At 39.0% G+C, this 26419-nt stretch overlaps 1 protein-coding gene across 1 annotated transcript in view; it reads left to right on the forward strand.

Annotated features, from left to right (window-relative positions):
* Positions 1-1206: 1206 nt before the first annotated feature.
* USP46 (ubiquitin specific peptidase 46) overlaps positions 1207-26419 on the forward strand; it is a 33746-nt gene continuing 8533 nt past the window's right edge. Inside the window, exons 1-5 of the mRNA XM_054633341.2 lie at positions 1207-1868; positions 14822-14902; positions 15656-15869; positions 18088-18317; positions 21711-21787. Of these exons, the coding sequence (XP_054489316.1) occupies positions 1833-1868; positions 14822-14902; positions 15656-15869; positions 18088-18317; positions 21711-21787 (638 nt within the window). The 5' untranslated portion in view covers positions 1207-1832. The remainder of the gene's footprint in view (positions 1869-14821; positions 14903-15655; positions 15870-18087; positions 18318-21710; positions 21788-26419) is intronic.

Genomic DNA, 26419 nt, shown 5'->3' on the forward strand with positions numbered 1-26419 from the left:
ATAGTGATTTGTGGATTTATGAAGCAGTTTAGTGGCCTGAGGACTTCACTCAATTATGTCCAAAAATCTTTCTCCATCCTGTATGTTGAATGTCTGCAATGATTTAATATAATTAATCCAACTTAAGGAGGAAAGAAAATTCTGTCTCTGTGGCAACTCGATTTTGAGTTTCTTTGCTGAAATTGTCAGCAGGATACCAACTAATGCCAAATTTGATAACATTTTTATAAAGGAGGCACTTGTCCACTGTGAACTGGATTAAGGCCACTTACCTAACAGTATTTTCAGGGCAGGAGTTTATCTTTAGATGTTACTGCTGATGCCAGATTTTACTAGTAATCATAGATCTTTGTTTGAAATTATAATTTAAAAAAAATTGACTTCAGAATGTTTCCTGTAAATAAAGCCTGTGGACCCAGGCTCTATAGGCTGCAATTATTTTATTCTAGCATCATGAAGTGAAAGGTGTAGCCAGGAATGAGCATGCCACACTTCAGGTGCTGTTAGGAGCAGGGGTGTCTGTAGAAATGTTAGCAGTTCTCTCTTCATTTGAATGATTTCCTCAGCATAGCAGAGGAACAATAAACAGGCCTTAAGCTCTTGCTGAAAAAAAGCAACATCTGCTAAGGAAAGGGGAATTCTAAGATGAGGATTGCCCTAGCTGAACTCTGCTCTTGCTTCTCTCAAAGATTTGCCATGTGACCTCCAGTTAGCTATCTAACAACCTTGTGCCTATTATCACGTGTGTGAATTTAATATACTTACACTGCTCTGCCTTGGAGAAAGGCATGGGCCTCGACTTGCTTGTGTTTGAAGAGAACCTGAGATTATTACATTAACTGTGCTGTATAAATGCTAGATGTTGTGAATTTGTGAGTGAGCACATGGTGCGGGGACAGTCCCAAAACAGCATTTGTGAAGATAAATGTTATCTGCATGAATGGCAATACAAAGCACCAACTGAGGGCAGTAAATTACATTCCAGCCTACTGTTCTGGATTTTGCAAGTGCCTGGGCTCCTGTGTACCTCCTAATTAGGTGGGGTGAGCATGTCCCAAAGCACAGTGCCGCCGTTCTTGCCACACATCCACGTCCTCCTGCCCACACTCTGCCTTCCTGTCCTTCACCCTGCTGCCTGCCGGTATGGCTGCATACTCACCGAGGCCGGGATTCCCAGCCCCGTGGCCATTCCAGGCCCGGCGACTAAAGCACCGCGGCTCCTGTCGGAGGGCCCGTCCGGAGGGGCGGCGGGCGCAGCGCCCCCGCGCCCCCTCGGCCCCGCAGCGCATTGGCTGCGGCGGCCGCCCCGCCGGGCCCGCTGGGGTGCCCCGTGCCCGGCACTGCCTCTGACCTTCCCTTCCCTTCCCCGGCGCTGTCAGAGCGCATCAGCGGGCGCGGCGCTGCGATGGAGCGGCGAGCGGCAACGGCAGCCGCCGGGAGAGGAGGAAGAGGAGGAGGAGGAGGAGGAGGAAGGGAGAGATTAGCGCGGTGCCGGCTGGCGCAGAGGCGCAGCTGAGCGCTCCAGCGGGAGCCCGGGGCCCTGCGGACCGTGTGAGAGGCACAGGCGGAAGGAGCGGAGATGCGGCCGCTCTCCCCGCGCTGCTGAAGCTCCCGGTCACTCGCCCGGAGGAGGGAGGCCGGGAAGGTCCGTCATTCTCGCCGCTCTGCGGGCGCAAAGGGTGCCTGTGCAGTCCCCTCCTCTTGCTTTTATCCCAGCCCCGGAGCAGGAGCCGCCGCCGCCCCCTATCCCTTCCTGCGCTCTTCCCACCATGAGCGGGGCTGTTTTCACCTTATAAAGATGGCGGTGTGGGATCGCTGCAACCTTTAGACTAATGACTGTCAGAAACATCGCCTCCATCTGTAATATGGTGAGTGCTGGCGGGGGGCGGGCGGCACGGCAGCCCCTGCGGGGGCCGGCTGGGGGCTGCCCCGGGGCGCAGCCCAACCGCGCGGCTCCGTCCCTTGCCCCAGCGGCGGGGGAGCCGGGCAGGCTGCCGAGAAGTGCCTGGGATGGAGTTGGCCGACGGAGAGTGACGATGTCCCGAGGAGTTTTCCGGGAGCAACCCGGGCGTGGGCCGGGGAGGGACGCAGATGCAGAACCGGTGCGAGGCCCCCCGGAGCGGGTCTGACCCCGGCCGAGGCGCGTTGCAGACGGAGCCGTGGCCCGCCCTTCCTCCGCCTGCCCTTCCTCCTGCCCTAATACTGCGAAAGGACCAAAGTTGGGTTCTGAATCCACATGAAATCAGTGACCCTGTTTAACCCTCTCAGGCAGGCACCCTGTGGTCTCCTAGGGCCACGAGCTCCCCAGATTACACAGAAAAGAAGGATGATTAGATGCCTGATAACACTTTTGGATCCCGATGCTAGGTGCTTGTTCTAGGAAGTCTTTGCTTTAGAGCTAACTGGGTTTAATTTGCACTGCATGCTGCTCGAAGAGAACTGGTGTTTATAAAGTACTCTTGAATCACTTAGCTTTTTCAAAACCAATTAGGCAATTAGGAAGGAATAAGGAAACGTTTGTATTTTTGTTATGTTCATTTCACTACTTTTCTCCCCATGGAACAGTTGAAACGATGCTTTCTGCATTGTGTTTGGGTTTAATTTTAATTCTAACAAACTTGGAGCACCTAATTTGGTTTAGGTTTTTGAAACTTCTTGGCAGGAGGAGCAAAAGCTCAAACTCTGTCAAAGACTTTTTAATACAGTGAGACTGTAGCAAACTTGCCAAATAAATAGTTGCGTGCTAAGCATCTCAATGCAAACAGAAGAGAATCCTGGTTTTGTTCATTTTGGGTTTTTAGTCTGTATTTTTCACCCTTATTTCCAGGTTCTTCAAGAGCAGCTACACACAGTTGCTAGCTTCCCTCCATGTGGTGCCCCAGCATGCCTTGTGCTGCTGATGCCACACATACCATTCATCTGCCCTGGAGAAAGGAGCCTGTCTCTAGGGTAAGGCAGTGGGCACAGCCCCAGAGGCCTGGCTCCTGCGGGGTCTGAGTGAGGGAGTGCAGAGTGCAAGCCTGCTCCCCTTCCATGTGTCCGCACTTCCACTTAAGTGGGATTGCTCTTTTGTTGCAAATGAGATGCCTGGAAAATCCCATGCATAGGTTTCATTTGAACCTCAGCCCTCCCTTTGAAATGCCTGCTCTGAAATGCAGAGAGGGTGAGGTGGTTCTGAGGTTAAAAGAATTAATATAAAATCCAGATTCGAGGTATAATAACCTGGGTGCTCACCCTTCTTCACCAGCAGTAACTAGTTTTCTGAACTTTTCATTGTTCTTAATGATTTCCAGTCCAATGAGCCACAAATACTGCAAAGAGACCTTCAGGAAATGGTACAGGACTGAGGAGAAAACCTAGATGTTTTTACTGCTGATTAATGGTGGATGTGATGCCTTGCAAATTTTATAAAAGAGCACTGCATGAAGGGGAGCTGGAGACTCATAGGTGGATGTAAGACCTTGGCATAAAGTACTAGGAACTCTGATTTTTTCATGTGCTTCAGACAGATGCACTTGCATGCAGCACGCTTCTCCCAAAGACTGAACAGATTCACAGCAGAACTGATGAGGTTCTTGCAGTGGTGTGCTGCTCAGCTGTCATTGCTAGTATATCCTGCAAAAGTAGCATCTGAGAGGTGGAGAGACCAAAGGCAAGAAGGAGAGCCCCAAGCAGAAAAAGGGGCATACCAAGATTCATACTTCAAGACAATTCTAGCTGATGGTACTGTGACAGCAGGTGCAGTCTATTCAATGTTACTGATGTTTTAAGGCTACACATTCCTTGAGGTCTGTGTACTTAGCTTTTAGAGATGCCATGTTGTATTGGTCACATTTAGTTTTTTCTGGATAACCCTCAGGGACTGGAAGTTCTTTTAGGCAAAAACAATGGAGTTTTAGACAGCTACAGGAATTTGGGGCTGTAAGAGAAATACAAATTCTTGCAAGTGTTGGCAACATTGCATTATGGCTCCTCCAAAAATGTGTCCACTCTGATGAAGTGATAGACTTGAACTCAGTGGTCTGTAGAAGGAGCTATGACAACCTTCCAGAGGGCTAGAGGTATAAAAGTAAACCTTTATCTTTTTAAAACCTAAATATTTGCCCTAAATATAGTTTGATTTAGGACATCTGTAGAAATCTATCTAGAAAGATGCTGAGATGCTGATTCCCAGACCTTGTTCCTGCACTATAATATAGTGCTTAAAAACTGAGCTTTGGACAAGCTGTGGAATAAGAAATAGCTGTGTAGTTCTTTGGTAATATAATATGTTTTTCTATATAATGCTATATAATAATAGGTTTCTAAGGTTTTTAACCTGGTTAAACTCAGTAATTTAAAAAAGAGGCTTCTGGTCTTTATTTTTTCCCATTCCACTTTAGAGTGTTCACAGAGGGTTTTTCGTTTTTTGAAAAAAAGCCCCAAAATCTAAACAAAGATGTCTGGTTGGTTTTTAGGGGTGGTGTGGGGAGTAGAGGAAGAGAGACAGAGGCAGCAATTGGTCCTGAAATACTTGTCTTTCCTTGAATGCAACTTAGATTGTGTTTTCAGTGGTAGTCCTTGACAAAGTTTTTTGAGTGTGTTTGTCCAATGTTTGCTTTCATGTCCTGAAGGGAAAAATATTACTGAAATTTAACTGAATTAATCGAAAAACCTGGCTAGCCAGCATTTTTGGATGTATGTTTGCTATTAAGTTGACTGCCTGATATTTGATATCTTGGGTTGTATTTTTGATCTCCTAAAGATGGTAGAGGTCGTTAGTCTTTTCAGGAAGGATCAAAACAAGCGTAGTGAAGCAAGAAAGACAGGGACAGTATTTAACTCACTTGCAAAAGATCCTTAGTACTATATATTCTCTGGATAAGCTCTCACATGCTGAGATAGACACAGTAGGAGCTAGCCAGTAAGAAACAAATATTTGGCGGGGGAAGTTTCCACTTGGCACATTTACTTGTAGTAAATATTTAAATGCACAACTTTCTAGAATTAAACAAAATTCCTCTATTGTCTTTTACCAGTTTTGTCCCCTAAGTTATAATAATTGCAATAGTTTAGTTATTATTCACTGATTTGTTTAATGAGAATTAAGAGCTAAAACTTGTTCTGAATGGGTGGAGGGGATGAAGGCAACTGTGCCTGAGGGAATGAATAGGATTCTTATGTGGGCATGATGGCCATGTTCACTGAGAAGGGAGGTGTAGTCCACAGGATGTTCAATTTACCTGCTTTCAGCCCCTGTGAAAACTCATTCACTCTGTCTGCACACCATGTTCACACTGAGGGATGTATACACTTGTATACCATGTATACAAGTTGTCATCTTTTATGTAGGACAGGTACAACAGATGTGAAGAAGCATAGAATACATTGAAAAAACTCTATTTGAGGGAATACCAACAGGCAATGCCTCCTAACACTGGGAGACTGTAGGCACCAGCTAGGGATGTGCTGTAATTCTCTTTGCTTATTGTTTCTGTAGAATAACCCAATGACTCACGTACCAAATTCTGGTTCATGGGTAGACAGGCATGCTGGCATTTCATGCTTACTGAAATCCTCTGCAGTATGCTTCTCTGTTGATGAGCTTTAGGTAAAGCCTTGAGTTCTGAGTTAAGCTCATGCTGCAGCTGTGGCCTAGGGATATTACTGTTATGTGCAGTGAAGGACATCTAACCATTTCAGAATGTATTGACATACATTTACTGAATCTGGCTAACAAGCTCTGTGGATCATATTTCTCTCTTTTAGAATTCTGTTGACAACAAGTATTAATTCCCTCCCTTTCATATTTTTGTAATAGTATCTCAAATATTCCAATTAGAACTTCATAGTGCTCTGACAATTAATGAACAGAATAATCTAAACACATTCAGTGTTCTCTGATACAAGATATTATCTGAGATACCTCATAGTTACTCCTGGTAGTTGTTGTATAGATATCCTTTGGAATAAAAGTTGCTGTTCCTTGGATTAATTTTGGAGTTTCATGTTACTCTTTCTTTTCATAGTCTCATAGTTATGAGTTTCAGAGCTGTTTTTCTGCATGAAACATTCACACAATTCATCAGGAATTATGTGAACACCTGTGAATTGCAGCTTTCATTTTAAAACAAACAAACAAACAAAGATTTTCTAACAATCCTAGAAACTGGTTATAGAGAAAAAACATACAACCCTAGGAGTCTCTACATTCAGGAAACAAATAAGAATAAATGTTGGAATTTTTTTTGTTTATTTAATAGCATGATTTTAGAGACTAATTGCAGCATTTGTTTGAATATAGGGCATTGGCAGAATGAGGACTCAAACTACAAACAGATTTGGAAAAGGCTTTATACAAAAAAAAACCTACGACTTTAATGCTGTGAAAATACTAAAATCCTGTTTCATACAAGAATAATAAGAATATTATTTGGCTACAGAATTGATCACTATGATTTTCAATTGGATTTATTCATTTGGACAACCTGCAGTGTATATTTCTTCATGTCTCATATATCTTCCCATAAATACAGATAAAGGCAAAATAATATGTGCCAGACAATAAAAACAGTTATCTGAAAGCATATTTAGATTGATAAAGGAAAATAAATTTTTACATTGGATAAGATGTAGACAGTTCAAGCAATGCAGTTTTAGAAGCATAGTCTCAAGGGTGACAATTTCAATATGACATAGAAAATATAGAAATAAAAATATAAAAATTATGGAGAATATGAAGTGTAATCTTTGTAATAACTTTCTGAAGTAATGAGAAACTTGAGAGTATGACTGACAAATGGGCGCTGGACTAACAGACAGGAAGTGTGCATTCCATGAAAAGATGAATGAAGTCCACAAAAGATATTTTTTATTGGATAGAGGAGTATACGCAAAATGAGAAACATCCTAATATATAATTCCCAAAGTATAACCTTGAGTAATGGCTGAAGCTTGTCTTGAAGCCTTTTAATGGCTAAAGTGGTTCTTATGTACTTACTTGCTGTTTAGAAAGTAAGCACAAAAGGACAATTCATGAACACGACATGTAGTGTACAGTGTGTTTGTTTTAGATGCATGTAGTCTTTGGCTTCATATTGCTGAATTAAGAACAAACCAGTGGTTATACTAAACACCTCAGTAAAGGAACCTCTTAGTCATAGCTCAGCAAGGCTGAGTGAATCTGAATTGTGGAAGAAATTACATTAAAAGCAGACTCTGGACCCTTATTAACTCTGTGTGGTGGGCAAGTGCCACACAGGAGGTGAGGTTCTGATGGATTTGACAAGCCACAGTCTGTGGGGTCTAAGTCCTGGCCAGTCAGAGAAGCAGTCAGCCAGTTCTCTTCTGCTGACCTTCCTTTAGCCTCAGAAACTGTCCTTGGTTGGCTGTTTTGTAGGTATGCTTACATACATTTATTATGTACATTACGTGCTTAACACCCTAGGATGTCAGTACTTCTGGGGAAGAAGCATCCTCAGTGTCAGGACTCCACTGTAAGCATGGTCTTGGGTGTGCTCAGCCATTGCAGAAAAGGCTGTTGTGCTGAGGGTTTCAAACCAGCCATTACTGGATATTGCGTGTTTCAGTTATTTAACTTGATTTTTTGATTTCACAATTAATGGCCTCATAACAACTGTATATAAAGTATCCTATGACAAGAAAGTCTCCCACTGTCCACTGAATATGATAAACCTATGTTATTCCTGATGTAGGTCAGCCAAAGTTGGAGATTTCCAATGATAGGAACTATGTCGCACTTCCTAATGTCTTACTGGAATCTACATTATGGTAATTTGAGCTTGGTACTTCTCATCCTGGCCATTGCTGAGGCCAAGAACAGACTAGTTTCTTTCTGTAACAAACTGTAGACTTGAAAATATTGTCATGCCCTTTCCTGCATTATGCAGCCTTTTCTGTCTTATGCAACACAACTCCATTAAACGCGTTTTTATAGGTCACTTTTCTCTTGAGTTGAGTCTTCCATTTTGACTGGCTTCTTTTGGATTCTTTCCGGTTACCTTCATCTTCCTTGAAACCAGTCACCCAAACCTGGATATAAGATGTCTTACCACTGACAAGTTAAACAGGAAAGTTACTTTAAGATCTTTGTAGACTACCACCTGCAAGTGTTGATTACGTTGTCAACATTTGTTGTTGTGGTTTTGGGGAATTTTTTAAATAACACTGCATACCTGTGGCTTTTTCATCTTATACAACACAGAGACTTCCCCTTTCTTTCTTTCTTTTTTAAAATGTTACTACCTTAGTCAGCTGTTTCCCATTTTGTACATGGTGATTCTTCTCTTCATGTGCAGAATCTTGCACTTGTCTCAGGTCCTTACATGATTTCTCTAAAAGAAAAATACTGTAAAAATATTTTTAATTTTAAACCTGTCCTGCAACATAGCTGCAGCCCTCATTACGCAACCTTGTATGGAGATATCATGAACATATTCCTACTTCTGTCTCCAAGTTATCAGAGTATCCCAGCTGGTGCAGCTGTGATGAAGTTTAGAAGGTGCCTCGCTTTTCAAATGCTCTGAGGCAGCACATATGCAGTCTAGGTGCTCTAGACAAAAATGTGACTGAAGAAGTTAATAGTTTATAGGCAAATGTTAGTTTCATTTTGACTCATGAGACCATCATGAGGCTATGGGTTCTGAAGAAGGAAACTGGCCAAAACCAATGGTCTTGCTGCTTCCTCCAGAAAAAGCCTGGGTGCCACTAATCCAAGAAAAATTAAGCTGGGGATACAGAAAGACTCACAAGAGAGTACTGAGTTGCAGTTTGGTAAAAGCTGTCTAATCTTGGAAAGTTTAAAGGTCAATTTTTTTTTTTTTAATTACTTATGGATATAGACTCTGGACTTGCTGCACTTCAATAGAACCTCCCTTGCAGTACTTGGTTGCTTTGTGCTTTGAGAAAACCAGGTTTATCAGCTATGTAAGACTGAGTACCTTAAAAACTCTGTCCAAGGTTTTAAGTGGTTCAGGATTTCAGGTCTTGCAATTTTTATCCATTTCTTGGAAACCACACAGAATGGGGCTGAAGTTATTTGTGGTATATGTGATACTTAGGTCTGTAAATAGAGATAGCTTAATCTACCCAGCAAGAAAAAAGGTTAGGCCTCTCCTTTCAAGCTCTTATAATTTGCCTTAATGATCAGAAGAGTCTTTGGAAAAAACACACAAAAATAATTTATTTAGATATATTTTGATAAATCATCTCTCCTAAAAAAATTTGAATATACAGTGGTTTTTTAGTCAGTCAAGGTTCTTTTGCTGTTTACTATGATCTCCTCTGTGTTTTCATAGACTCGTCTCTTTCCTCTTTCTTCTTGTGGTCAAAAAGACCCAAAATAGCTTTGCTGGAGGAACAAAAAGCATTTTCTCACAGAATGAAGAGAGAGCTAATCTGGTTAAATTCAACCATCTTGTGGGACTTGAACTTTAAAAAATTACAGAAATTCTTCACATTTGGCATTTAATATAGATGAGTTTTTAAGGCTGGTTCGGCTATGTCAGTTACTCACCATATCTCTCTGAAAGTTGAGGTTGTTTCTGAGGATAGCCAAAGTCCAGCACTGGGGACAGGTGATGCATCTTTGAAAGCAGCTACATGTATGCTGCATGCTGTGCTATTGTTAGTTCTCCTTTTACTCTTGGTTCTTTGTGTTGCTTCTGGGAGCTAATTTCAGGTTTTTACAATTACCTCCTCTCTTTTGAGTTATCCATCACCGCCATTTTTTGGCCAGGAGGCCTTCCTCATCTTTCTTTATTTTCTTTTTTCCTTCCCTTCCATGTGCTGTGCCTTCCAAAATCCTTCAACTCAGGCTGCCTAGCCCTGAAGCCATTTCTATTTTTACTCTAATTTTTCTTCTACCAGCCCAAACATCATCATTAGTTTGTCTTAAGTCTTCAGTTTCTCCCTTCAAGAAACTATCGTGTTGCTCTTGCTTTCCCCAAATACTAAGAAAAAAGAAATCTAATCTATAAATGTATATGGTCTGAAACCCTTCGTATGGACCAGCCATCTTCCTTCATTATCTCTTGCTCTTCGTGTATTTAAGTTTCTGTTTTAATTATTCAATTTTTATATGTTTTTCTGTTACATTTTTTAGATTTTCTTGTGAACATGATATTTCTTCTTATTTCTTTTTTTTTGTCTTTGTACAGACATATTTTTCTGTACAAAGAAAAATTTAATTAATTTTTTATTTTTCATACTGTGTTTCTGTTTATTTAGTGATACCCATTTAATAGTGGCTTATGAAGGATCTAATTTCTTTACTGTATCAATTTACTTTAAATTGAACACATGTATATTTCTAGAAAGTTAGAGCCATTTTTATAGCTCTGTCACAGTACAAAGTTAAGTCTGCTTTGCTGTCTTCTGTTGACACTATCTTTCTTATTAGCTCTTGTCCATTTCTCATCCTCCATAAAATAATTGTATTTACATTACTTTTCTACATGTGATTTAATGAACTAATCTGGTGACTTCTTTTTTATCCTGACTTTTTTTTCAATATATGCTAAAGTGTAAACGAACAGCAGGGTTTTTTTTTTTACCTAATCTATTTCATGTGATCCAAAGCACAAATTAAACTCTTTGCAACATAATCAGAAATTTCAACTGAAAAGAAAACCAGCAGCCTTATTCTTTGGAAAGTCCAGGACAAAATAACAAGAGGAAAAAATATAGGTCATATGGGCTGAATGTTTTTGGAGCCATGCTGTGGCAAAAATCTTGGCCTGAATTGACCTGTGCTTGGCTATGTCTCTAGCTGTATGTCTTTTTACGAGGGCTGAATACTGATTGTTGAATTAAGTGGTAAAACTGGGAAATCAAGGTTCCAACACCACAGAGTGCACAGTAGGAGTTTCCACATTGACCTAGTTCTCACCCTCATAAGGTCTGCATACCACAGTCACTCCACTGCATTTCCTTCACTAGTGTATTCTTTTAAGAAGGAGCCAGTCTCCTTTATTGTCTCTATACTCTGATATGACTTTATTTAATACTCCCAAATCCCACTTCATTGACTTATGCAGCCTCTCCTCATTTCAGGCTCTGTAGCTACACTGCTGGTCCTGCTTATTTTTATGGAACTACGGTAGATTCAGTTGTGGTAGGATATTCCTCCTAGCTGAAGCTTTTAAAAAACAATAGAGAGTGGTTGCATTAAAATGTCTGAGCAGGTTTTCACTGTAGAAGTAATCAAAATTACTTGCTGGGAGTGAGAACAAACACAAACACCCTGGAAAAATAGTCATGGTTGATGTTTGTAGATTAACATCAGTAGACTAATGAATATGTTTTCCATTTTATATGGTTGATTTAAGCTGAATTCTCAACCACCTTTAACACATCCCTAATAATATACTTTTTCCAGTTTAAACCTGGATTGGGTGTACAGTTCCTGATATACTTTCTTGGAAAAACTTCCTTCTTCTGTCCTCATGTCAACTGCTTATTAAGGAGACTTCATATGCAAAACAAGTAATTTATATACAGTGTGACATGGTTTGAGTCTTACTAAGTGGCCTGTCTACACTTTTTTCTCCATATAAGGAATATATCCTTCTTTGAAGCATCAGGTCTCTGTGCCTCTTTGCCTCTTACCCACGTTCCTAGACTTCTTTTTCCATGGATTTAACAGTATCCTTTTGGAGACCTCAGAATAAATAAAAATCTGACTGAAATTGCCTTTGACACAAGAAGGCCCTACTCCTAATGAAGTCTGAGTAGGTTATGTCAGTTTACTCAAAGATTGAATTTAGCCTCACTGTTTTGTTGGGTCACTGTCACACTGTACTTTATTTTATATTTGCAACAGCCAAGGCCTGGATTGGGAGAGGTAGAAAAGCTCCATGATGAGATGTTACTAAGCATGTGGTTTTTTCAACAGCAGGTACTTTAGAAATTTCTGGGCAATGTGGAGTTTTTATATGAAGATTGGTTAGTATACATCATTAATTTGTTTGGTTTTCAGTGATAATATTGTTTGGTTAATCCTGATTCTTGATCTTTCTCACAATATTTACAAGAAAATTTAAATACAAGAAAGGGTTTGTCCAGCCATCTGGCATCCTCTGAAGTTAGAAAGCCTGGCCTGGAGGAAAGGCAAATGAGTAATGTAGGAGCAACTAGTTAGCAGAGCACTTGCATCATATTTGTCTAACAGAATACACTAACCTGTAGTTTTATGAAAGTGTAGGAGGTTACTTTTTAGAGATAATATTTTCCATGAACTGTAGAGGGAGAATTTATGTCAGTGTGGAGAATACTTCCTATAAAACTGGAAAAAACCACCCATTTCATTTTTCTTTTAGGGAGCTTGATTGTAATGTTCAAAGTGAATTCAAAGAAAACCTTTGCTTTGATCTGAACGCTGTACAATGAGTATTAATGTGAAGATGTTTTTCCTCAGAAGCTGCATTAATCTTTTGTAGTCATGTTTCTCTTGTATCAGACAAGGTTTTGAGGGTAACAGTGGCTGTTTGCTTCACTGCTAATATCAGACAGGCAAATATTTATCAGCTTCTTCCCTCTTGGAAAGGTTTGCTGAATATGTGCATCTTTGGCAAGGCTGACTTTCCAAGCAATGAAACTAATCTTCATATGAGACTTACATAATTCTCACACTGTCATCTCTGTTGAATGGTAGCCAATAATTGCTTTGTATTAATCAATCTTTTTTCCCAAGTTTCTCACCAAGGCTTAGCAGAGTCTGGTGAGAACATGTATCCATTATGAAGCTTCTCATGAAGGCCTGTGTCTGTAAAGTACTTTAGTCTCAAAGGATTTTCTGAGAAGTAACATATACTTGGTCTGAGCAATGAACTCTGTGTATGTGAGAGAAAGTGAGAGAATGGAAAAAGATCTGAGAAGGGGATATGAAATCTTGGGAGCTTTTCTGGAACCTGCCAACTTAAAGGAGAAGTTTTACTTTCAAGGCTTGCAAATTCTCAAAGAGTACCTGTGCTGAGTTTCACACTGCTAATGCTGTTGACTAAATCTTCTTTTAATGCGTTGGCATGATATAATAATCTAATTTGGCAAGCAGTGGTGATGGTAGGTGCAGTAAGGAAACAGAAATCAGGCCTTGGGGAGAAGATAGGGAAGGGACATGAGAATTCTAAATCTGATTACCAGTTACTTTGAAAATTTTAGCTTATGAAGTCTAAGCAAATGTCTGCCTTGACTTCACCAAGGCTTTTGACACTGTCTCTCACAATGTCCTCATAGACAAATTCAAGAAGTGTGATCTGGATGAGTGGACAGTGAGATGGATTGAGAACTGGTTGACTCCAGAGAGTCACAATCAGTGACACAGGTTCTGGTTGGAGGCCTGACACTTGTGGTGTCCCCCATTATTCAGTACTGGGAGTTGTTTAACTTATTCATCAATGACTTGGATGAAGGGGCAGATGCCTCCTCAGCAAGTTTGGTGATGAAGCTGGGAGGAGCAGCCAATACCCCAGAGTGCTGTGCAGCCCTTCAGAAGGGCCTTGCCAGGCTGGAGAGATGGGCAGAGAGGAAATTGAGCAAAGGGTCCTGCACCTGGGGAGGAGTGACCCCATGCACCAGCACAGGCTGGGACTGACCTGCTGGAAAGCAGCTGCACAGGGAAGGACCTGGGGGTTCTGGTGGACAACAAACTGCCCACGAGCCAGCAGTGTGCCCAGGGGATGAGAAGGCCAATGGTGTCCTGGGGGCATTAGGAAGAACATTGCCAGCAGGCTGAGGGAGGTGATCCTGCCCCTCTACTCAGTCCTGGTGAGGCCACATCAGGAGTGCTGTGCCCAGCTCTGGGCTCCTCAGGACAAGAGAGACAAGGAGCTCCTGGAGCAGGTCCAGTGGAGGGCAACAAAGATGAGTGAGGGAATGGAGCATCTCTCTTGTGAGGAAAGGCTGAGGGAGCCATGCCTGTTCAGCCTGGAGGAGAGAGAGCTGAGAGGGGAACTCATCAACATCTGTAAGTATCTGCAGTGAGGGTGTCAGAGGATGGAGCCAAGCTTATAATGTGTATAGGAGTGATGACAATTGCTTTGGCAGCAACCTACCTTACTTGCTGAGTAATTTAAGCTTGTTCAAAAATGGGCATTTTAATATAGCAAAATGACAGATAACATACCAAATTAGTGGTTGTGCTTACAGACCAGCAGTTACCTAAACAACTTTGATGTTGAAGATACAGCTGAACATACTAAGAGATCTATCTTGGATTTATGTGCTCTTTAATGTTAGATAGGACAAAATAACAGATATATTACACTTGCTTTCAGCATCTGTGTTGTTACTAGAACTGGACGCCAATCTGAAGCCCAGGTATTGTTACAGGCTGATGTTTAATTCAAAGGGATTCAGAGAAGTTTCAGTAATGCTTAGAAAACCTGCCTTCCATCTAAGAACTGGTTTTTAGGGTTGTATTTAAGATCAATTACTGTCTTTATGAGACAAGAGAGTAATGGGATCCAGATGGCCATGTACACAGTAAAAATAAAGGGGAGGTGGGTGTGGGAAGAACCACTGTTGTGACCTGTTCATTTCTAGTCATCTGCTACTAGAGGGTCCATGTCAGGCCAGCTCAACTATCCAGATTTGCAAATATTTTTAGTGGCTCATGAGACCGTTGTGCCTATCAGTAAGACGGAGTTAGCATGGCTAATCATAGCTAAAAGGAATTAATTCTTTTTTTGTCTTGATACTGTCTATAATTTTACTTTAGGATCTTAATATTCTAAATAATTTCTTCCTTTTTAATGTTTTGTTGTTGTTGTTGTTGTTTGGTTTGTGTTCTGACATTTTTTCCTTTTTTTTTTCCTTTGTATAGGGCACCAATGCCTCTGCTCTGGAAAAAGACATTGGCCCAGAGCAGTTTCCAATCAATGAGCACTACTTTGGATTGGTCAATGTAAGTGGTCGATTTTGATGTTACTTGAAATTTGCTTAGTTCCTTGGTTTGGTTTTGTTTTGTTTTTCTCTCTCCCCTGCTCTTATCAATCTTATTCTAATTCAGGATTGTCTTTTTTTTTAAGTGCTGCTCATGTTGCAATTTTAGGCAAAGTGGGTTGTAAAACTGTATCAGATGTTTGAAGATGGCTTCATACACCCCCAGGGAGAACAGGTCTATGAATATTTCCAGGGATTAGAACATACACTTAAATAAAATTAAAAGTCTATTTTAGGTGTGAAATAGGACAGAGGAAGTGATGAAAGTATGTACAAGTTTAGGTACAGCCTTCTGCATTGGCAGCTCTTGGGAGGAGCTTTTTTATTTGACCAAGGGGAAAATGAGTGAGAAGAGTGTTTAATCACTTGTTGTTCCCATAGAAATGATACAGATATAATAATTTTTTCCATTGAAAATATTAGTCATTCTGCTACTGAGCAGTAAGATAGAGCCCAGATATGGAAATAAACTTAATGAAATCCACTACAATAAATATTTTTCTTACAAGTGGAAATCTTTACTTTGTATTCTAGTTAATTTAGAACACCGCCCTTTTTTCCATGAAGTGTCATGGTGGCTGTGGAAATATATTTCTACTGCAACTAAATGGCAAAATGGCTGGTTTGTGACAATGACAGAAGTCAGAATTTGAATGAACAGCTAGTTTTGTTGTGATGCACAGGGATTAATCTTGTTTTTAATTCTGCATGGCAGTTTGGGAACACCTGCTACTGTAACTCTGTGCTGCAGGCATTGTACTTTTGCCGCCCATTTCGGGAAAATGTATTATCATACAAGGCCCAACAGAAAAAGAAGGAAAACCTCTTGACTTGCCTGGCAGATCTTTTCCACAGTATTGCTACTCAGAAGAAAAAAGTTGGAGTTATTCCACCAAAGAAGTTCATATCAAGGTTACGAAAAGAGAATGGTAAGTGTAAAACTGAAAGGTATTAATGCATTGATCAAAGAAGTATAAATACATATTGAGCAATGTGATCGTATTAATCAGAAACAGAGGTTAGATTTGTAAATTGCTTTTAGTACTTTGTGGGGTGTATTATTATTTTAGCATCTGTGTATATGATATTATGCTTGAAATAACCATAGCAGATTTCACAGGCTCCCAGAGATGTGTGAATTAGTGATGTTTTCACAGCACGGTGGGGCAGACCTTACTGTAGGGTGAGCTAGGGCTGGGAATAGGGTGACACTGCTGTCAGTTTTAATTTTTTTTTTTTTGTGGAGTATGGCAGAGAGAAACATTGAAGGCAGCTGGCAGTACAGAAACTGTGTGACCTAGGAAGGCTGCAGGCACCACCAATTCCAGAGGAATTGTCTGCAATGGAGGATAAGGAGCTGGGTACACGTGGGGTGGTCAATCCACTCCACATCAGCTGCTGCTCTGGTTCTTGGAATGGTGGACACAGTCTCACTTGGTGAAGCATCAGACTCCTTTTGACCATTAAGTTGGCAACAGCTATACCTAATCTTGTAGTAGTTCTGTCTAAGGGATATGAGGAACATCTTGAGAAAGAGAAGCCTGTCAGCTCCATTTTGGCCTGGATTCATATCGGTATGGATGGTATCCTTAGAAACAGAGAGGCTTTGAATGAAGAGACAAAGTATGAGTCAAACACCTGGAAGAAATTGCTTCCTGGTGACAGCATATAAATGGGCAGACTGTTCATTTCAGAGCAGACATTTGAAATCATGAAAAAGTTGACTCCGAGTCATCTAGTGATAAATGCCCCCACACTGTTGGGGATCACTTGTAAAGACTGGATCTTATGTTTTCAGCTCTTTTAAATTACTGCCAGAGTCAGTGTGTATTACCCTGCTTATATGTCCAGGCTAGACACTACAAAGCCAATGGTTCTGTACAATATTTTCTGAGGAAATCCATGTGAACTTTTTCAGGAGCAGCGAGATAAAAATACACATTTCTGAGAACACACATTCTTTTTTCTTTGACATGGTGGGCGAATTAAACCTTTACTGGAGAAATCTGTACTAAATCACCACTGGGATATTTTCCCCTCTTCCTGCAAGGAATTCATATTGAACAGGACAAGTCTTTTCTCATCGGACTTGTGTGTGAAAAATGAGCTTTGTTAGGTGGTGTTATTATTACTACTTGAAGTGAGTTAACCTTGACTGGCTGCCAGGTGCCCACCAAGCCTGTCTCTCACTCCTCCTCTTAGCAGGGTGAAAGGAGAAGATAAGAGGAAAAAACCTCATGAGTTGAGATCAAAGTAGTTTAATTAAAAAAAAAATGCCAAAAATTACATGCAGAAACAAAGGAAAACCAAAGGGGATTTATTCTCTACCTCCCATCAAGAGACGATTTCCAGATACTACCTGGGACGTAGGGCCTTGGCATGCGTAGAAGTTTGTTTGGAAGAGATATATCTTAATAATGAAAACCCGCCCATCTTTCTCTTAGATTTTAATGATGAACATGAAGTCACACGGCACAAAATATGACTTTGGCCAGTTTGGGTCAGCTACCTCACCTATGTCCCCTTCCCAACCTCTTTCACCCAGTCTACCAGTATTTGGGCAGAATGAGGGACAGCCTTGATGCTGTGTGAGTGCTGCTCAGCATCAGCTGAAACACTGGTACATCTTCACCTCCATTTTAGGCACACCTACAAAACACAACATCCTGTGGGCTACTGTGAGGAAGGGTAACTCCATCCCAGACACAGTACACAAATGTGTGTCAGCATCCTATGGCCTCAGTTTTCCCAGCCATGTGGGTTACTGTTAAAACTCTGTGATGCTCCTGAGTGTCGGAATATGGGGATGGAAGTCAGTGCTGACTAAAGTTAGGCAGTCAGTGTCTAGTGTAAGGAAATAATTTAGGATGAGTCACTCTCTTGCTTACTTCATTGACTGTAATGGGAGCCTACACAACCAACTCCAATGAGTGTAACTATTCTAGACAGCTTAAGTTACGTGAGATGAAGCTTTCCCCCTAAGTAACTTCACTGAAACCAGGGTGACTGGCTGCAAAACTGTTCTTTGGGATGATTCCAAATACTTTGCTGAGCAAGGGCCAGTACATTATTTTTGGGGAAAAAATAATTTTCTTTCTTTGAGGAAAGGATATTCAGCTGTACAAATCTTGACTCTCTTCTTCACAGATCTCTTTGACAACTACATGCAGCAGGATGCACATGAGTTTTTAAATTACCTGCTCAACACCATTGCAGACATTTTGCAGGAGGAGAAGAAACAGGAAAAGCAAAATGGGAAACTGAAAAATGGCAACATGAATGAAGCTGAAGAGAACAATAAACAAGAACTGACCTGGGTGCATGAGATTTTTCAGGGAACACTGACTAACGAAACTAGATGTTTGAACTGTGAAACCGTAAGCATTGGGATAGATTTTTTTTTGGTTGTTGCCCATTAATAGGTAGATACATTTTGTATATATAAATATATGAATCTTTTCAGACATCTGAGAATTGTGGATATTCCTGTAGAATTTACTTCTTGAAGTGAGTATATTCTTTTCTAAAAATTTATTTTTCTAAGCATTACTTGGCTAATCTCTGCCAAGTTTTGCTGTCCTAATACATATGTCTACAGTTAAAATCCTTGCTAGTGAATCAATACCTTTCCTTATCACCGTAACTTTGAGAGCAGTTATTTACATCATATTTATATAAGTGAAACATTAAGATGTTTTGTGTTAATTCCATCTTAAGAGTCTGACAGGTATACAGAGGGTTCATTTTTAACAAACTGGTTTTTTTTCTCTCCCTAATATTTTCTATAGGATGATGTCAGTTTGAAATCCCTTATGTTTGAGCTAAGAGTAAAAATTAATTTTTTGTTGGGAAAACTGATTGCAAGTCTCCTATTGATTACTGTCTTTTTCAAACACATGCTCCTATTGAAAGAGAAAATAAATAATTTTTTTAAATTGTTCCTGTGAGGTTGCATGAAAGAGTACCACAGGAAAAAAATCTTTGGGAAGAACAGTGACACTGACCTTCCACAAAGGTTGGAATTAACATCACTTAACCTTTTCTTGGTAAAGCAAAGTTGATAGGCATCAAGGATGAACTAGTTATCTCAACTCCTGCAGATGATGGAGATTGTGAAGGAGCTTTTGCAGGAAACTCTCTCCATCTGTCTCTAGGCTGTTTCATGAAATAAAGTTTTTAGCAGTAGCTGGTGTTCTGTTCCATACAGCTTGTCCTGGCTCCATGGTGTCACTAAGCTGTTGCAACTGTTGGTGCAGCAATGCTGAGAACTGGGCAAACAAACTGATCTGGCCTAAGAATGATGTACTTTTACTAAGATCAGTACTGCTACTATGGGCTTCCTCAAAAAAAAAGCACAGCATTAGATTAGCAGCATTAAGATGGGAGAAGGTGCCCAGAGAAGGTATCTTCAGACAGCCAGCTGAGGTTTACACAGCTGAAGTTTGGTGAGATGAACTCTACCCATGTCCTACCAGATGTGTAAAAGAACATAGTCTGATATTTCTAATCATAAAGAATAGTATTCCAAGAAAATATGTGTGGCTTTTCCAGGAACTTGGTCAGAGGAGGATGGTGAGGAGAAGAGATACAATGATAGTTGACATAAGATGTTGGAGCAAGTTTGGAACAAGCTTGTATAAGTCAACACATGAGAGAGATACTGAAAATTAATTATTCAATCTATTTCAACCATAAAATCTTGGGTAATAGCAAGTTAAAATAAGTGAAAGGTTAGAATTATTTTTTAACTGACGAGCTTCTCTAAATAGTTGTGGCTTAATTCTAAATCATTATCTAATGTTTACTCAGAGAAACTGGTGAAGTGAGGATGTGTCCTTGGGTAACAGCATAACTGCACAATTCTGTGCTTGTAACTCAAAGTGATGAAGCTTTATAGAAAATGGATCTTGTCTGTAGCTTCCTCTGAGTACAGAAATACTGTAAACTACTCAGGATATTTTTCCAGTGTGTTTTCCTTGTATTAGTGTAACTTGAAATCTTGGGAAAATAGTAAAACAGATTGAAAGTTATTCCTTTGCTAAGATATTCATAAGTAGTACATGAAGAGTCATTCAGATTTCAGCAATTCTTATTCTCACTTACAAAAAGTGCAGTTTGAATCTGGTTTTCCAGCTACCTTTAGTTTTAATCTGTATTATTCTAGCTCTAAGTAGTTCATCTTCCCTTCCAGGAAATATTTGATGTGCAGGAATCAATAACAGAATTCCTAGCTTCTTTGAGGCACTCAGATGGAGCACAATGCCTGCCAAGGACTTTTTCAAGTGTTTAAGTTCTCATGATATTCAGTGTGTCTGACAGAACTCTAGCTCCAGCTGTAGAGACACAATGTTCTCTGAAGCTTTGTTGCTTTATCTTTCAAATTTTAGCTGTATATTTATACTGCAGTTGATTGCTGCCAGTTTTGTGGTTTCCTGTCCTCTGTGGGTCAAGTCACGTCTCAGGGAGGATTTTTGTTTGAAGAACTGCTGTTCATTTCAGTTGGGTGTGCATTATGCCTCTGTACATTTTTGATAATACCAAAATTAATCCAGCCAAACATGTTTCTCTGCATTCAGGTCTGATATGGGCTGCATTCACCAAGGTTCTAGTATCCCTGACATAGCAACAAATATGAGCTCGAGGTGGTACATAACTATCACATCCACAGCACTGCAAAAATCTGAGTGTGAGGGACTTCTGCCAGAACAATGGATTCATTTCCTCACAGAAGTTCTTGATTTGGACTTCACTATTTTCCCATCTGATTTAGTTATTCTAAAGAAATATAATAGGAGGCAAAAACATGGGGTGTTCATGCAACATTTTATAAAAACATTGTTATTAATATGACTGAATTAATATGCAGTAAGTATTTCTGCAGTCTTTTACTCAGTTGAAGTATTACAAGAATTAGCCATTTGGATGATTTTTTGTTAATATTACTTCACCTTTAAGATTAAATACTCTTAGTGAAAAATAATTTTCAATGCAAAAATCAGGATCTGTCATTCTGAAAGAATTCAGACTTAAATCTTTTAGATAAAAACTCCTCAGTAAAATTTTTTCCCTCTTGTTCTGTCTAAAAAAAAGATTGGCAACACCAAAATGATTTTGCAAAATAGCCATTTTTACCTTTAGTATTTTAAATTTTTTTAATCAAAATATTGACCAGGAACAATATCCAATGGGGAAATGTAGCTGTCTCAACCAGAAATATAAACCCACACTTTTCAATACTCACTAGAGAGAAAGGATAACATGGTAAAGTATGACTTTTGTGACAGAAACATATTTGGAAATGATCTTCATTGCATCCTTAATAGTGGAAATAATTATGTAAGAATAAAATGTGAATGTATATTGCAATATGTTATACAAAGGGTAAACAAATTTCTGATAATAAAAGAAAGTAGGCTGTGTTACATAACAAGGAAACATACTTAATGCACCAATCCCAGATGATGTAGGGGAGGATGGTTCACCTTTACTGAACAGTAGGCTGACATTGATGGCCCATGGTTGGTGGGATTGGATAAGCGGAGTAGACAGAAGCTGTCTTAAATTATATGAAAGCTGGATTAGTAGAGTTACTAATAAATATTACACTGAACATTAATCAAATTGAACTAAAAAAAATTAAAGCATTAGAATTAATTACTTTTATGTAAGAGCAATTTGTACACAAATAAATATCTTTAGCATTTGCTAAAGATATAAGCAGCATTTAGATGTATGGCATCTCTGTTTTACATGTATGTGTTTTGCAACAGGTTAGTAGCAAAGATGAAGATTTTCTTGACCTTTCTGTTGATGTGGAGCAGAACACATCGATTACACACTGTCTAAGGTAAGTGAATGCATCTTTTCAGCAGATAGCTCTAACTGCTAGATTTTTCAGGTCTAGTAGGTATAGAAAAGAAAAGTACAATAACATTTAGATTTGAACTTACCCTAAGCAGGAGAAAAAGACTTTAAACGGGATATTTCTTCTAATGACAAAATATACATTATTGTACTTTGCTTTACACCCTTTCTCTTTCAATGTTTCTATTTGAAAGAGGAATATAAATCAACTTTCAGGGAAAATAATTGATTGCTTTGTTGTCTGGAAGAATTGCTGCTGAATTTTAATTGGCTTCATAGAGATTTAAATGTGCTTGTCTTTAAACTTCTACACCAGTGCTTTGTTGATTAAGATTCATAGACATATTAAAAGTTAAGTGTGTGTTTTGCAGAATGAGTTCTAGAGTCCACAGAGGGCAAAATATTTCAAAAGTCTATTTTATTATCAGAAATAGCTTATTCTGTGTCTCATCCTAAAATTATGTGAAGTCTTTTATTCCAAATTTCTGTTCTGCTTCTAGTATATTCCTAACTTAAAAAATCTAGACATCAAAAACTTTTCAGTCTTACATGAGTGATTATCCTGAGAGATTTAAAATGTCCAGAGTTTTGACATTAATACAATAAACCACTACCTATATTTAAGACAATATGTTGCTGTTCTAAGGTAAAGTTTATCAATTGGTCAAACTCCTTCAAAATTCAAAATTGCTATCAAGGTTGAAATTGCATTATTCAGTTATCCTGGAATGCCTAGGAGGGGTTTCCTGGTGTGCCATCCCAAGGTGAGAGTTAAGAAAGAAAGAATGTGAGGTACTATTTCCTGAATCAGAAAGCTTTCTCCAGTTTTTTATTTACATTCTTGATTTTTATCTTCTTGGAAAAGTTTTGTTGGGAATGGCCATTTTATGTAAAGGCAGATTAAGCACTTCACAAAAATACCAATAGCATTTTTTCTACTGAACAGACAGTGACTGTGACTTAAGACATGTGAGAACTGCATCTGCACAACTGCAACCAGCAAGTGAATGGTGGAGTTGAAAGTGACTCCAAGGAGGTTATCCCCTATTTCATGTTAGAGAGGATGCTTTTCCAACCTGTTCCAGAAGATCTTTTCAGCAGTATTATCTTGATTGTCTATCCCAGTCCTTCTTGTTCTTTGGTACTAATAAGTTTTTCCTGCTGTGTAATATGAATCTTTGGTGTTTCAGTTCAAGCCAATTTCTACTTGCCCTGTGTACTTGAGACATAAGCCAGGGGTTGCCCCCATTCCCCTTCAGTAGCCTTTTACATACAGGAAGAATGTAATCACTTTTGAAAAAAATTTAAACAGCCTAAGGTCATTCAACTTCTCCTTCTTAGGCTATCTTCTCTGGATCTCTACACATGTTTATTACTCTTCAGCCTTCTCTCCTATTGCACCTCTCTCTTCAACTCTGTTTCTTGAAGTTGCTGTCTAGAACAGGACATAATATTCCAAGAGAGATCAATACAATCCTGAGAAGAATGAATGCCCTAAGTCTCTTTATGCATTCCAGTGTAGAGCCTTTACTCCAACATCATGACATGCATTTTGAAGTTTATCCATTGCTCCTTTTGGAAATAAAAGAAAGCAAAATCCCAATTTTTCTTTTCTTGAGGTGGTACAGGCCACTATTTACTATTTAGATTGAACAGGAGGAGAGTTATCACCTCTCATCTATTCTATTGTGTTTTATGTTAGCAACATTTCTACTTCTGTTTAGAAAACATATATTCAGTTAGAATATGGATTTCCTCTCATTACTGCTGGTATTATGCATTATTACACAAAATGTAAGTGCTTTTGTGGTTTCTTTCAATGGGAACATCCAAGTTATTACTCTTTTTGCAATCTTTGCTGTTTCCTTTTTTTTAACAACTGCTTTGCTGTGTCCTAATAGCTTTAAGGGCTGCTGCATTTAAAAGGTCAAATACAGAAAACCTGTGCAAGATAACATTTAAGTATAATGAATCTCTTTACCACCACAGATGACTGTTCTTTCATTTCTGTAGTTTTTCAAAATGTAAAAAGTCCTTGTGTGCTCAAGATGTCTAAATGACAGAAAGAATACAAGCCTCTGGCACAGGATAGACAGCTGGGCCTGAAGCAGTAAAAGTCGTATAACAAATATAGTATGTATCCATTGTTTTTATTTCCACTTGGAGTTGCAATGTTTATCAGTCAGTTTGATCCTGACTGGTGTAATAATTGATATTACATTAGTAATTCTCTCATCTCCTAAAACACAAAATTAATACTATTTACGCATATAAGCAATAGGAAGCATCTTTCACACTGTAGCAGAGAGGCTGTGGAAGCACAAGGTCAATGATAAGTTGGTACATCTTGAGCAGGTATATTTAAAAATTTCTTTTTCTTACTAAAATAACATATAAACAGAATGCAGATTGGACTATTAATGGAATAGGAGAGAGTTAGACAAATCTTGAAACTAGCTTTGCAGGTCTAGAGAAGAGTTCTGCAAGGCTGTGGCTCTAGCACATGCAGACTTTGGGAACTCCAGTCAGTGATCTGTTGTTTTTAACTGTTCAACATCTATTAGAAGTGCCATGCTGAAAATTCTTGATTGCTGAAAGAGTTACTGAAGTTGAAATTATTTCAATACTAACCATTTTTCAGTGAAACATTTTATTCTAATACTACCAAGAATAGATACCACAATGCTACTAATAAATAAATAAATACTAATAATAATAAATAATAATACTAATAATAGATATTAATAGCATCAGAATAACCAGTATATTTTAAAAGGAATTCAGAAACTCTTTGAGTTTAATTAACTTCCATGGGAGACTTGGAATAGAACAAACCAATATCTATCAAATTCCTACCATCTGCACATGATTGTTCATGTTAGAAAAACATTTTTCCTTGCTTCACTTTGAGATGAGAAGACAACTAATAAATTCCCCAAATTTGTTTGCTTTTTTTTTAAATTGAGACTGCAGGCTTTGAAAATAAATATGAGACTCTTTCTCTAACAGCCAACCTAAAACTTTCACAGGCACATTCTACTGAGTCTTACATTCCCTGCACATATAACTCATCTTTAATATTTTCTAAAATTTCAGCTCTTCACTTACCTGAAAGGTTACCGTGCCTTTCAGAGGAATTGGCTGAATTAAATTAATTTTATGTTTAAATTCAAATGTGAAATCACATATTGAGATCAGTATTTACCACTGAAGCAAATCCTTCCTAGTAACGTTTTCTTTTCTTTTAGATAAAAAATAGTACTTATGATCAAAATTTAGCTGTAAGTTATCTTTCAAAATATGTATTTTTTCTAAATTTCAGCTTTTTCTCCTCAGTGTTAAGACCTTACAAAGAAAATTAATCAGTAAAAGTAATCTCAGTTTTTAAAAATATTATGCAGTCATATGAAGTGCTTCTTTGTCATGCTCTGTCAACCTTAAGCTTTTATGAAGTTAGGTAATTAACTTCTAATATCTATGCCCTAGCAAATTATGTAGTCTTCATCTCTCCCACCTACCCCTATAGTGATGATGTCAGGAAGAAATAATCATCCAGAATCCTCCCTTTGCCTTGTAAGACAATTCTGGTGCTGCCTAGTGTGAGAGCAGGCTAAAGTTGCAGACAGTGGGGTTTCAGCCTCCATGAATGTGAATTGCAGTGATAGAAGTGAATTTATTTGTGTCTGAATTTGCCTGGAGTTCAGAAGCCTGTCAGGTACAAGGTAGGGATACTCAATAAGACAGTTCTGGAATTCTGATATAACTATTTAGGGCCCAAAGTCACAGGAAAACCCATGTGTTTAAAATGGAAGATAGGTGCTCATATCTGCATTCACAGTTCTCAAAACTCCTGCTCAGCTGCAATGTAACACAAGAGATGACAAAAATAATTACTGGGATTTTTTTACAGTTAAGTGGTGTTAGGTACCTTAAATTTTGCTCCAAAGCATATCAGCACTGTGACTTCCAGCAAATCTTTTCTGTGAACTGAGAGATGCTATCAGACCAGCTTTCCACTGCCTTTGTCACTTTAAAAGCTCAGTCCAGAAATATCTCCAAGTGTATTTACTTGATCAGGATTTACAAAATTTTCTATATCAGCTTCCATTTCCTTTTTTAGAAAATGGAAAAGTATAATCTATAAACTTCTGGATAACTGTTCAAAAGGTTAGAGGATGCAGGAAACTAAGTTCAATTTATTTCTTCTTTGTAAGATGATTCAAACCTTTCTTATGGAAGAACACCATAAAACGTGAGATATCAGGGGATGGCAGAAGTGCGCTTAAAATTGCTTTATTCTGCAAATAATTTAAAAAGAAATAGAATGAATTGAGTGATTATACCCAAATCTGGGCAGCGCCTTTATGTGAGAGACCAGAGAGGGGTCCCATTTTGGGACACCTGACCTTTATTTGTATCATACAGAGGGCCTCAACTCCCAGTATAACTTGTCATAGCAGCCAGATACCCTAACTCCGTTTGCAAACCCCAGTACAGTCACTTCAGATGCTTTAGAAAACTGGAATGGGTGAAGATTTCATCCTGTGTGTCTTTTGGGTTCCACTTCATCAGCCCAAGTAAATGTATTCATATCCTTAAAGAATTGATGATGGTA

This window comes from Agelaius phoeniceus, chromosome 4 (assembly GCF_051311805.1).
Source record: "Agelaius phoeniceus isolate bAgePho1 chromosome 4, bAgePho1.hap1, whole genome shotgun sequence".
Classification (NCBI taxonomy): Eukaryota; Metazoa; Chordata; class Aves; order Passeriformes; family Icteridae; genus Agelaius; species Agelaius phoeniceus.